The 12,927-nt window shown below is 60.3% G+C and overlaps 1 protein-coding gene across 13 annotated transcripts in view; it reads right to left on the bottom strand.

The window, feature by feature from the left end:
• Positions 1 to 12,927, bottom strand: part of Ablim2 (actin binding LIM protein family member 2) — a 136,719-nt gene that overhangs the window by 24,972 nt on the left and 98,820 nt on the right. For 10 of the 13 annotated variants that reach the window (XM_076865303.2, XM_076865302.2, XM_076865307.2 and 7 more), the window contains 4 exons: positions 12,673 to 12,774; positions 12,150 to 12,203; positions 4,493 to 4,545; positions 3,689 to 3,827 (listed from right to left, as the gene is read on the bottom strand). In XM_076865303.2, coding sequence (XP_076721418.2) covers positions 3,689 to 3,827; positions 4,493 to 4,545; positions 12,150 to 12,203; positions 12,673 to 12,774 — 348 coding nt within the window. The remainder of the gene's footprint in view (positions 1 to 3,688; positions 3,828 to 4,492; positions 4,546 to 12,149; positions 12,204 to 12,672; positions 12,775 to 12,927) is intronic. The other 3 variants (XM_076865311.2, XM_076865312.2, XM_076865313.2) reach the window with 1 other exon arrangement.

Genomic DNA, 12,927 nt, shown 5'->3' with positions numbered 1-12,927 from the left:
GTGGCCTCGGGTCAGGCTCCCAGCCCCTCTGTGACCCAGCTCCCGGGACAGGCAATCTGGCCTGTTTGGGCCTCTGCTCTGTCCTCTGGGGCTCCGGCCGCCTCGTGGGGTGGGATGTGCACATCCCAGACCTGGAAGAGCCTCGGCACGGCTTCCTCATCCTACCGTAGGATGAGGAAGCCGTGCCGAGGCTCTTCCAGGTCTGGGATGTGCACATCCCACCCCACGAGGCGGCCGGAGCCCCCACCAGGAGCGGGGCCCACCTGAGATCCACGGGTGGTCCATCAGGGGTCTGTTCCTCCCAAGCACAGACTAAGTAGGAGTGTCCCCTGCAGGGAACTCGCAGGACTCTGGAGGGGAAAGTGGAGTGTCCCTCCCACCACCCCTGAGGCCCCCTGGTGGCCACGGGAGGTAATGAGCAATGGCAAGCACGCTCCATCAGACAAGGGACTCACAGGGGCCTCACAGTGGAGGGGACACACAGGGTGGCATGGAGGCCAAAGCCACAGCAGGTCTGGGGGAGTGCCCAGGCTGCGTCTCCCTGAGGGCCTCGGCCACTGTCCCAGCCTCCAGGTCTCTAGCTCTAACCTGCCCAACCTTCCTCTTGAGTAGGGTGGGGAAGGGGCTATGCCCTCTGGAGCTCAGGCCCTTCAGGGATGAAGCCCTTGGGGCAGGGTGTGCAGCCAGCCAGGGGTTGGTGGCCTGCTGACACACCTCCAATCACTGTGTGTGTGTGCATGTGTGCAGAGTGATCTCAGAGGAGTGGGCAGGGCCTGAAAGGTCCAGCTCCAGGGACCTGGAGCAGAAGCAGATCAGGCCAGGCCAGGCCAGGGTCCAGGACCTCGTGCTCCTGCCCGGGGCAGTGGGCCTTCCCCTGTGAAAGCCCCTTCAAGCCAGTGTCTTATAACAAAAGGGAGCCCTGGCCCTTCCTGTGCAGGATGTAGGGCCTCTACTAATATAGACTGGGGCACATGGCCAGGTAAGCCAGCGCCCGCACATTACGGAAGGAGGACAGAGGTGGCCCACGGTAAGCCCTGTGGCACAGGGTCGCCACACTGGCTTGTCATCCACTGTTGCTCTGTGCTGTCTAGCACCATGACCTGCACATAGTAGGTGCTCAATAAATCCCAGCTGGCGGGATGGATGAAGGGCTGAAATGAATCCAGTTTTGTGGCATGTCTGATGGTGTCATGGGTGAGATGAGGCTGTGACCAGGCCTGTGGGCCAGGAGGCACCTGGGGGGCAGGCGGTAGAGAGACACACCAGCACTGCTCCTGCCACCTGCCTCTCTCAGTCCCTGCACGCTGCTCCGGACCAGGGGCTGCTCTCCTCTTCTCTGTCTCCCCCTCGGCGCCCTGCTCAGCGTCTGGCACAGAGTGGGTGCTCAATAAATACCCGTTGAATTTAATGCATCTCAATTCAACCAACATTTATTGAGCGCCCACTGTGTTGAGTGTCACACTCCTGCCTTCCTTGGCGCACTACAGATGGGCGTCCTGGGGTGCAGGCGGGTGGGCCCTGCTGTGTGCCATTGCTCTGCTCTGATGGATCCGCCTTGGTGAGAGCCACAAAATGCCCAAAGAGAAAGTGGGCGCTGCTCCCCTTCCCACCCCAGCTGTTCACCCGCCCCAGACACGCCCGGCTTGGTCTGCGCACGCTGGGAAGGGAGGCAACGTCCTCAGGACAGAGGCGCAGGCGCAGTCGTAATGCAGGACACGGTGGGTCTCTGCACAGGCCGCTGTCGGGAGTCCAGCAGGAGCGAAAGGCCGCTCACAGTGGTGACTGCAGCACACGGCAAGGACAGCAAGGCCGGGGCTTGTGCGGGGCTTGTGCTGTGGAGGGGCCTCCTGCTTAAACCATGTCCCCAAACTGGAGCTGGTGCCCGCAGGTCGGGTATACCTGCGTGGAAGCCATTGCTGTCCCAGCCGGGCCACACGTGCAACTTGAGGTGGGGACACAACAGCAGAGCTGACAGATGGGACTTGGGGTCCAAATGGGGAAGCAAGACACCTGCCACAGCCTGGCCTCGTGGGGACCAGCACCCGCCGGGCTCCTGTGCCTCCACGGCCCCCGGAGTCCTTGTTCTGGCGTTTGCAAGTGAGGAAGGGTGCAGCCCGTGTGCAGGCGCCACGGTAGGGCCGCGGCAGGGGGCCCCACAGGACCCCTGCCTCCAGCTCGGGGTTTTCCCCGCATGGAACCCCCTCCTTCTTGGGTCCTAGACACAGGAAGGCCACACACTCCAGAGGGAGCTGCTGAGGCCACAGGTGCCCCTGTGCCCCGTGAGTCTGGGGGAGGTCACAGGCAGGGGACCAGGAGGACTTCAGTGGCCTCCTGCACTAGCAGGGAAGCGGCCAGAAGCTGGGAGGTCCCCAACCCTGATTCCTGGTTCCAGGGCTCAGGCCTTGATGCCAGGCCACACCCGGGGCAGGAGGGTGACCCTCCACCTCCACACAGCCCAGGACAGAGCACTGGGCATGGCCCTGGGCCACACCACCTGGGAAGCGGCCCCTGGGGGTGCAGGGAGAACTGGAGGACTGGTGGGCAGCTACCTGCAGGGGGCACAGGCAGGGAAGGAGGGACCAGCGCCCCGGCCTGCCGCGTCCCTGCAAGACCCCCAGGAGTCCCTCGCTGCTGAAGATGTCGTGGTGCTGTCCCATGCTGACGTCAGCCTTGTGCCCCTGCTGAGACCCCACTAGGAGAGGGCTGCACCCCAGGAGGGATGGGTGCCCTGGGGGGTCCAGACACCTAATCACAGAGATCCCGCACGGAGCAGAACCTCTCTCCCTCCCGGGGATTCTCTGACGCACCAGCAGTTCCAGGCGTCTGCCCTGCCTGGCCGCCCTGCACCAGGGCGCTTTCCTGAGGATGGCGCACTTTATACCAAAGGTGAGGGTGAGGATGAGGTGAGGGTGGTGACCAGGATGATGCCGCTGTTTACTGAGCACCTACTACCCGCCAGGCAGGGCGCTGCCTGAGCACCCAGTTCACCCTCCCCAAGACCCAGGAGGCAGTGGGCGGAGCTTGTCCACTCCACAGTTGTCCACCCTGGGGCTGGGTCTGCACGAAGGTCAGTCTCACTGTGAAGCCTGGCCTTCCTCTGCCTTTCACACCCAGGTCCCCTGACCCAGCCTCCTCATCCCACCTCAGCCCTAGCTTCCCTTCCCGGCTCAGAGGCTGCTGACCGCGGCCCACTGCAGGTTCCCTGTGATCTCAGCATACTGTAGCAAGCACGATCGGGACGATTTGAAATCTGAACATTTGAAGATCACTCCTGATTCAGTCTTTGTGACACCCCAGAGTCCATCAAACGACAGCTTTGTCTGCTGTGAAGTCTGAGGCTATAATGTCTGGGACTCTCCAGTGCCTTGCTCAGGGTGCCACAGGGACAGGACCGTGCCCCATCACCAGCCAGGTCTGGCCCTGCCTCCTGGACCATGCCCACACCTGCTCTGGAGGGAGTGGCCCCGGGAGCTTCTTGGTGACCTCACCTGGAAGTCACCTGGCTCTCTACTGCTGTCCAGCTCTGGGTGTCAGCACTGTGGCCCGGCACAGCCAGCTATGTCCTCACAGAGCCGCCCGCCGTCCTGTGGGGTGGCCCTACCTTTGCTCCTACGCCTTCACCAAGCTGCGGCCCCTGTGCTGGGGCCTCCCACGCACACCACCGCCCGAGCTCGGCAGGGCCACTCACGTGAAGACAAGCTGTCTCCTGGCCCTCTCTGCAGAGGGCCTTGCTCTGTTCCACTGCTGTGGGACAGAGACTGGATGTCCAGGTCTGGAGAGTTCGTCCTTGTGTCCGAGTCCCCCTTGAGGAGGAGCCAGCTGGTCTTCTGCAAAGGCAAAGAAGTCATGTGAACTTTGAGGTCATCTGCAATGGGCGCATCTCTCCGGACCTTCCAGGGGCTTCTTTCTTACTTCTAACCAGCGAGCTGCCCACTGCAGGAAGCTACTGTGTAAGATCAGCTTTAAGTACCTGGCCACTATTCAGGGTGTTGTCCACCTGTTCCACGGGAAAGTGGGGCTGCCCATCTTACAGATAAGAGCACTGAGGCTTGGGGGTCAGCACCCCAGGGGCTCCAGCAAGCAGCTGAGGCTGCCCAAGTCCAGCTTGGGCTCCTTCCCTGAACTCCCCCCCTTCCCTAAAGACAAGTGGGCAGGGAGGGGCTCAGCCCTGGGCCAAGTCCTGCCCACAGTCACTCTTGTGATTAAAGTGTGCGACTCCCCAGGAGAAAGACGTCCACCCACTGGCCCCGAGTGGAAGATGCCTAAAACCCACTCTAGAACCATCATCCCGTGGTCTCAGATGCACTGGCAGCGTCCTCAGCTACGGCAGGTGACTGGATACCCAGCCGGGCCGCCTTAGTGCGAGAGGGGCTAGCGCACACGCCTCCCTCCTCTGTCCTTTGGGGACTCTAAGGAACAGGGCAAGAGGAGGAGCCTGGGGTCAGCTGGAGGGGCCACCGCGGGGCTTCCGGGGAGATCCGGTCCTCGTTACCTTCCTGTTATCCTGGTCGAAGCTCCCGTCCTCCCCGTCCACTCGCCTCGCGGCTGGAAGGGAAAGTGAGCCGGTGAAGGCCACCGCCATTTGCCCTCCGGCCTCAGTCATGCTCAAACCCAAGACGGCCGAGGAGGGTCAAGAACAGGGTGCCCTGGAGGACCGGGGCCGGGCAGGCTGGAGCAGCTCCTGGGGAGGGCTGCCCGCGAGGGGGCGTGGGCCTCGGAAGCGTTGTCATTCCCCTTCCCCACGTGGAGCAAGGAACGGCACTGCCAGAGGCGCCGCTTGGCCTTTGAAGAACACCTTCTACCTCTCAGGGGACACCAGAGGAGCGGGCCTCAGTCAGGGACCCTCAGTGTCACCTCCAGCTACATGCCTCACCTCTCACCGCCTGTCCCTGCCAACCCTGAAGGAAGGGGTGTCGCCACTTCACAGACAGGGAGACGAGCCTCAGGGAGACGCCACGGCCCAGCGCAGGGACTAGCGGGGCAGAGGCCGACCAGAGCCCAGGGAGCCGGGGTCCAAGCCTGCCCCTGCCTGCCTGGCTCCCTCCTGCTGCCTGCAGCCACGACAGCGACAGCGAGTGAGCAGTGCCCCAGAGGACGCCATGGAGAACAGAGAAGGAGGAGAACCCGGGGGCGGGCTGGGGCTCAGCAGCAGAGTGCTCACCTAGCACGGGCGAGCCCTGGGGTCGAGCCTCAGCACCACAGAGACAATGAAATAAAGGGTTGTGTCCAATAAAAATAAGTAAATAGATATTAAAGAAAAGAAAAGAAAAGAAAAGAGAATCCAGCCAGAAACAAGCTCAATGTCACAGAGCAAGCAGGAGCTCATTGTGCCACAATTTGTTCACAAGAATACTGTCCACAGTAGTTGGGGGAGTTGTCACGCAGCAGGCTGACATTTCCAACCAGGATGGAGCTGAGAGACCACACAAGGGCATGCTGACACCTCCCGGCATCCAGGCCGCATCCAGAGGCCTTCCAGAACCCCAGACTAACACACCACCCCATGCACAGAGAAACGAAACGGAAACCCGGCTCCTTCCCAGCCGGCCTCGGGGCTGGGCCGGGCCTGAGCAAGGCCGAGTGGAGCTGGGCGCTTACCTGCAGCCTGCGGCGGGCTGGGACCTGTCAGCTTTTTGGAGCAGCCTGCCTCCTGCACCACCAAGGACAAGACTGACACCAGGCCAGAGAGCTTGGAAATTGGGGATTGGGCTACAGGACCTTGACAAGATAAGGCCGAGAGTGAAGTCTGAGCACGTCCACTCTGGACGCACAGACACTCTTGCTCTCCATGGCAACCTTTCTCCCTCCACGGAGACAGCCACTTTCAAAGTGGAAATAAAGCCCTGTCCTCTCCGCTCCTGGAGGCGGGCAGCAGGGCCTTCCAGGAGGTTGTGATGGAGAGACAGCGGGCAGGGAGCCCAAGCTGACAGTGTGGCGCTACTGTTGCCTTGACAACAGCCACACTGGGCAGTGGTGCCCTTGAGTGTGGCAGACATCAGCTCACACTTGGGAGCTGCCCAGCCAGCTGCAAGGATGAGCAGGCTGGGTGTCACCAGGGTGACTGGGAGCCCTGGAAGCACACCACTGCCCACACTGGAGACAGCCTGGCCCTGCGTGCCAGCAAAAATAGCCAACCCTGTTCCTGAGAGCCAAGAGGCCACTCCACCCTTGGAATGTCTGCAAGGGCAAAAGGCAATTAAGGGGTTCTTTGGGGGCCTGGGGGCCCTGGCTGGGAGGACTTCTCAGTCCTGGACAATGGGTCAGCCAGACATGTCCTATAGAGCTGCCTCTGGGCTCCAGAACAGACCCACCATTTGCAGAAAGAGATGTTCTGCCCAGACTCAGCAAATTCCCTCTGCAAATGCCACCAGCTGCCCAGGTGTGCACAGTCTACCAGGCTGGAGCCAACGCTGCTCAGAGTGAAGCTCACCAGCCCGCAAAGCATACCATGCGCTCGCTGAAGAGCTAGGAGCCTGGGCAGGAAATCATAGGAAACAGGCACTTTGCTCTATTGGTGGTTTGCTTGCTCCTTTACCAGCTCTGAACCTCAGTTTCCAGATCTGAAAAATGGGTGAATGATGCTTACACCTCCAGGCCAGGAGGAAGACACTCCCGTGAAAATCACCCATGGAGTGCTGGCCTGCAGGCTTGGAGACCCAGCAGCAGGAGGGGCTGGAGGCCATGCGAGGCCAATTTGTGGCACGCTGTGTGGGCTGCCAGGAAAACACAGACCCTCTCAGGACAAGCAGAGAAAGTTTAGTGTGTCTTTGTGTACAGTTGGGGGTCCTTCTGAGCCCTGGAAGGCATTTCCGCTCCCACCTCCCTGGGGACTCTCCACTAGAGGTGCCGCAGTGAAGGGGAGCTCTGATCCCCTTCCCGGAGCCCGAGCGGCTGGCCTTGCCTCCCTGCCACACCCTTCTCCACCCCATTCGCATCTGGACGTCCCTTGGGCGTGTCCACATCCCTCTGTACTCACCTATTCCTGTCTATCGTTCAGCTGCCCTTAACTTCCCACCCCCCATCTGTCCACCCACCCGCCACGTAACCTGCTGCTCATCCCCCTGGCCAGCCACGTATCCACCCGACTGCCGGCTGCTACCCCTGTGTCCACTGAATCCACTCCTCTGCCCACTGACGTGTCCATTGAGCCAAGCTGTCCTTTATCCCCGTTCTGCCCTCTGCTGCCCTCTGTCTGCCACATGGCCCTCAGCCTTCCTCTCCCTTCACCAAGTGCCCAGTGTCCTGAGTGCGGGACGCGGAACACCCAGACACGACCTTTGTCCTCCAGAAGCTCATGGCCAGGGTGCGAGGTGGACAGGGCATTAGAAGGTCTCAAGACGCTATAGTGAGGGCTTTGATGAGGGCAGAGTCAGCACAAAGGTGCTCCCAAAGAGCATGCATGTATGAGCACTTACTGAATACCTACTCCTGGGTCAGGCCCTGTACCCTGGTCTGGTTAGACGGGTGCTAACAGGTAATAGCACCCGTGTGGCCCTCACCCAGGCGTGGAGGCCGAGGTGCAGAGTGAGGTGCAGAGCTGGTCACCCGAGCTCACATGTGTGTTCTCCCCGGCAGATGCATGAATCATGGGACTCAGGGCCATGTCACCCCAGCTTTGCTTGTCATGACTTGTATGCAAATCCTCCTCCCCAGGTGGCTCCTGGGAGAGGCCTGGTGGCCCCTTGGGGGCTTCACGAGGTGACATGTGCACAGGGCTTACAGAGGAAGCCAGGAGGTGGGTGCAGCACAGGGGCCACTGCTTCTAGGGGACCCTCCGTGGTGCAGGGCCTGTTCCAGAGTAGGTATTCAGTAAGGGCTCACACATGCATGCCTCCTGGCTGCCAGCATTGGCAATCCGACCTCCAAGGCTCTTTTGCTGGTATCTAGAGGGAAAGTGGGGCTGGGGGCCAGTCTGGCCCCTGTTCTAGGGGCCTTGAGCTCTGGCCGTACTCTGCCTGCAAATCACCACTCCAGTACCTGCCAGGGCCCGAGGCAGGACTGGCTCGGGGGTGGGTCCAGGCTGGGTCCAGAGGTACTCGCCCCCACAAGGGAAGGAGCTAACAAGACAATCCATCTTGCCCTCTCTCCTGGCCTGGGGCTATAGGGGGTTGGGAATCTGCTCCTCCCTTTAACTCCTGGGCTCTAGGAATAGACCCACCACTCATCTGATTCCCCAGTGAGTTCCCAGCTCTGCAACTCAAATGGAAATGGGGGAGAGAGAGAGAGAGAGAGAGAGAGAGAGAGAGAGAGAGAGAGAATGCACATAGGTGGCCAAGTCCACTAGAATTCCAGTTCCATGAGGGCTGGGACAGAGCCTAGCACAAAATGCATGCTTGAAAAACTTTCGTGGATAAATTGTTGCAAGTCATTCAAGTCCCTCAGACCAGCTGCCTCAACTGCAAGCCAGGAGGACAGGAGCTCACGGGCTGCCGCAGGACTGACAGTGGCACTGAGGACGAGGACAGCGGCCCTGGCGTCTCTAGCCTCCTCCCTCCCTCCACCTTTTGATGACCACTCTGTTACCTGCACTAGAGGAGAGCAGACGTGCCTCCTGTGCCCCCAGGTACAGGGCGGTTCCTCCGGGCCCTGCCCTGCCTCCACCCAGCAGCCTCTGGGGAACGTGGCTGCCCACTCCCAGCGCGGGGAACCTGGGCCAGAGGCTTCCCGATGCCCACAGCAGGTTTCCATTGCTCTTCCTGAACACTGAGCATGCCTGGCCACCTGCCCTTTCCTCACATCCCAAGAAAGGACCCCAAAACCAAAGCGAGAGTCACCCCATGAGAGAGATCCCAGAGGGACACAGAGGCGGTTCATTCCTGTTTTCAACCAGGATCCAAGGAAAGAGTGGGCAGCCCTGCCACCCCGTGACCTGTGCAGATGGGAGGCGATGCAAGAAGGTTCAGAGGAGAGACGGCTGGCTCACAGGGCCTTGGCCCAGTCAGTGGGTCAGTCCTCCGATGGGGATTACTTTGTGGGAACTGCAGGCCGGTGGGATGTGGCTGGAGGAGGGGGCATTGGGGCGCAGCTTTGGGGTACCTATTTGTATCTGGTGAGTGGAGTCCCTCTCTGCTTCTTGATCATCACCTGAGCTGCTGCCCTCCACCACACTCTCCCACTCTGATGTCCTGCCCACCTCCAGCCCAGAGGAATGGAGCCTGCTGTCTATGGACGGCGACCTCTGAAACCGGGCCCCCAAATAACCTTTTCCTCCTCTAAAGTTGTCATCGTCAGGTCTTTTGTCACAGCAGTGAAAAGGCTGACGACCCCATGGGCCATTTCCAGTGGTGAAGTGGAGCCGAGGGCCACGGCCCATTCCAAGTCTGTCCCCTAAAGCAACAGGGCTCAGTGCTGTGAGTGACCCCCACTGGCGCACGACAACACATAGAAAGCCACAGGGCACCTGAGCCTTGGAACTTCCAGGAGCATCAGGCCCAGCGCCCGCTGCTCCCTGCAGCTTCCTGCTGGGGGCGCCAGAGGACTGCCTGGCATCCACCCTGGGCCAGGGAGGCTCCATTGTTCCTTTTGCCTCTCCAGCTACCTACTTGACCTCCCCACCGCCCCTTCATGTAAACAGTGAATGATAACCAAGAAGGGTTGGAGCTAATGCAGAAAAGTTGTCAGGCCGTAAAGGCCTGTAGCAGGTCCTAGCGCGGGGGCCAGGCAGAGCAGGATGTAAAGCCAGGAGCCGTGACCGGTCACTTCCCCGCCTGTACTGACCCTGTCACAGGAGGCGAGCAGCTGCCAGGTCCCACCCTCACTTCACAGGCCGCTGCGCAGGCAGACACTGATCGGCCCTGTCCTCACCACCTAGGGCCAGCCCAGGCCCAGAGGCCTGGCCCCCCTGGAGGCCTGTTTCCCAGAAGCAGGAACGGACTCGGGCGGCAGAAGAGAGTAAACAAAGGACTTCAGTTACACCGCGTGGCCACCCATAGGCACCTGTGACTCCTGCCACCCTGAATGATCATAATGCATGATTTAAAAAGTAAGAAAGACTTTCAGAGTTTGGTACAGTTAGAAAGTAGACGCATCAGTGAAAATGCTGGTTTTTAAAGCTTGTTGAACACACCCACGGAAGCCAATTCAACGGCCCGGCGGTTCCCCACTTGCTGCTGCAGCTCAAGCCTGAATGCCCTTCCCCTCTCCCCTCTGCAGCCTGCAGGAGGTTGCCCAGAGGAAGCAGGAGGCTGCGTGGGCCTCTCACACATGTGCACATGCTCATGCACACGCCCCTGTGCTCACACAAGCATCTGAGGGTGGGCACACACACACACACACACACACACAGTTACTTCCAATGGGGTGTCCCCTGCCTGGGTGGGAAGTCATGTAAACACAGCCTGGACAGAGGCACTGCTGGGATCTGCAAGGCCCAGCATGTCGTGATCTAGGGTCACCTCTGGACACTGGTCCGAGAGTCTCTACGGGTGCCCGACCAGGAGGACAGGTGGCTGCTTGGGCAGAGTTGGGGACAGACTTGGCTCACATTCAGCTCTGGACCTCGGCCAGATGCTCAGTGGCCAGCAGGGGCTTCACGCCGTCCGCTTTCCCACAGAACCACGGAACGGCATTCTGGAATGACGGAAGGGCTGGGTGAGGCTCAGGGTTGTCAGGTAGGAATCCCCTGCCTCTGGAGAGGAGTCCTTTACATTCAGAGTTAAAAGACGCAGAGGTGGCCCTGGGACAGCCATTGGACCCACTGGAGGGTTCAGTGAAAGGACCCAACAGTGGACTTGGCTCTCCAGACGCTGGTGAGTGGTGAGGCCAGCCGGCTTCCCATCTCTGCCCCTGCTCAGGACCAGCCCCTCCTGGATGGCTGTTACCACACCCTGAGGTGCCACCTGAGGCAGAGCCGGGGGTGACAGCAAGCCCTGCCAACCTCAGTCTCAGGCTCCCAGGAGCACCGATCTTCCTCGCAGGCTCTCTAGCCTGGCACTGGGACGGTCACTTTCTGGGATGCTCCTTTCTCTGGCTGGGCCTCAGTTTCCCCTGAAGCAGGAGGGAGCTGGTCTGGGCACTCTGCAAGGGCCCCAGCATCTAGCCTGTCCCCTCTGGTCCCTCTCGGAGCCTGACGCTCTCAGCTCCACTGGTGGGACTCGGGAAACTCTGGCAGCTCGTTCATTGCTTTTCCTTCTTGGGTATAGGAAGGTGGCACAAGACGCAGGGTCTTCTTCCACCCCGGAAAGAAGGCACAAACATGCCTCCCCGATCACACAACTAGACCACTGACCCTCCAGCCAGCCACAGAGAGCACGCAGGACCCCCAAGGCCTCCACCCGATTGTCAACAGGAGGTGGCAGTATTCCTTGGGGGCATCTAGACAGGAACTTCCAACACAGGATGGAATCCCTCTTCCCATCTCTGGAGGATTGGTGACAATCCGTGTGCCCTGCATGCTACAGTGGAGAGTGTGTCTCCAGTCGTGGTTCCTGAGGTCCTCCCAGCCAGCCTGGGCAGAGGGCAGGGACAGGGCAGTCTTGCTTTGCACATGGGGAAACAGAGGCTCAGGATCAGAAAGCAACATGCCCCCAAACCCCAGAAATTCCAGTTCTGATTCCTGCTCCATGAATCTGGTAATCTGCCCTGTGCACATCTGTCCCAGGTAGGCTGTGGGAAGGGGCGTCAGAGGGCCAAGAGATGCCCTCACCACAACACTTCCCAAGCCGTGTTTGCTAAGGCAAGGACCCCCTTTCACCTGGAGCAGGGCAGTTCACTCTATTGTCAGATAGTCTCAAACAACAAGACCAAATTTCTCCACGGGAATACGTGTCTGACTCCAGATTGTACTGTTTCTCAAGGATCAGGCTGGGTCACGTCACAGATCGGGAAGCCTCTGTTCCTTGCCAGGTGGGCCGGGGTCACTCTGGCTGCTCCCCTCACAAAAGCATAATCAAAGCCACCAACCGCCCCCCGCACCGGGCCTGTCTGCGTGCAATACCTGGGGTTCGTTCACAGGGTCCTCACTCAGAAAGACCCCACTGTCACGTAGGAAGAAAGGCCTCTGGGGCCTCCTAGGGAATTTTCTCTTAAAATTCAGACAGCCAGGGGCCTCCAAGCCGTCCCCACAGTGACCAGGGCTCAGCAAAGGGTGCATTCAGAAGCAAGGGGTGCCAGGCATGCAGGGCAGGGCCCACGAGCAGACTCCACCGTACCATGCTGCTTGTAGATAGGGGGTTTCCTATAGATGTTATCTTTTACGCCAGTGTCTGGGAGAGGAGACAAAAGGAGAGAACAGGAGGGTGAGCGGCCGTCGCCAGGGTGTCCGCCCACTGCTTTCTGTCGGCCACTCTCATCACCCCGCTTTAGAACTGCCAGCAGGTCTAGCACCCCACACCCCAAAACAAGCACCCCCACTGCGGATGCCACCCCAATCTGAGGGGACAGGGAAAGAGGTGGCTAGGAATGGGCAGCCAGCAAGAGCCCGGGCCTAGTGCAGCTCAGAAAGACCCTTTTCTCCAGCCTATTCCCAGAAAGCTGCAGACGGCCCCCGGAGTCTGTAGCACTTGGGGAGAAGCTCACATGAAGGGCAGTTTGGGGATGTGCCAAGACCCTGGTGATTTTTAGGGAAGCTTGGAGTTTGGAGCTGGGGCGAGGTGTGGCAGTCTGTGCGGTACCTGCCCTGGCCGCCACGTGTGAGTGGATGTGCACGCGGAGCCGGCGGTGAGCCGGGCCTACCTGGGACGTGGAAGTGGCGCGGGGCCTGCTGGTAGGTGGAGGAAGGAGGCCTGCTGTCCGAGAGCACTGAGAGGCTGGGGGTGCTGCGGCCACTTTCACTGCCTCCAGACGGGAGCACAGGGACAGCAGATGGGGACGGAAAAGCAGAGCATCTCAAGCAAAATGGCTAGTGCAGCAAGCCCCATCTTCCCTGCAGCGGACACCCCACACCCTCTGCCCAGAGGAGGACTGTGGTCCTGGGGATTTTCCAGACTA

The sequence above is a fragment of the Callospermophilus lateralis genome, chromosome 8 (assembly GCF_048772815.1).
Source record: "Callospermophilus lateralis isolate mCalLat2 chromosome 8, mCalLat2.hap1, whole genome shotgun sequence".
NCBI classification, from domain to species: Eukaryota; Metazoa; Chordata; class Mammalia; order Rodentia; family Sciuridae; genus Callospermophilus; species Callospermophilus lateralis.
Note: the sequence above shows the minus strand (reverse complement) of the source record. Positions and strands in the feature narration are given on the sequence as shown.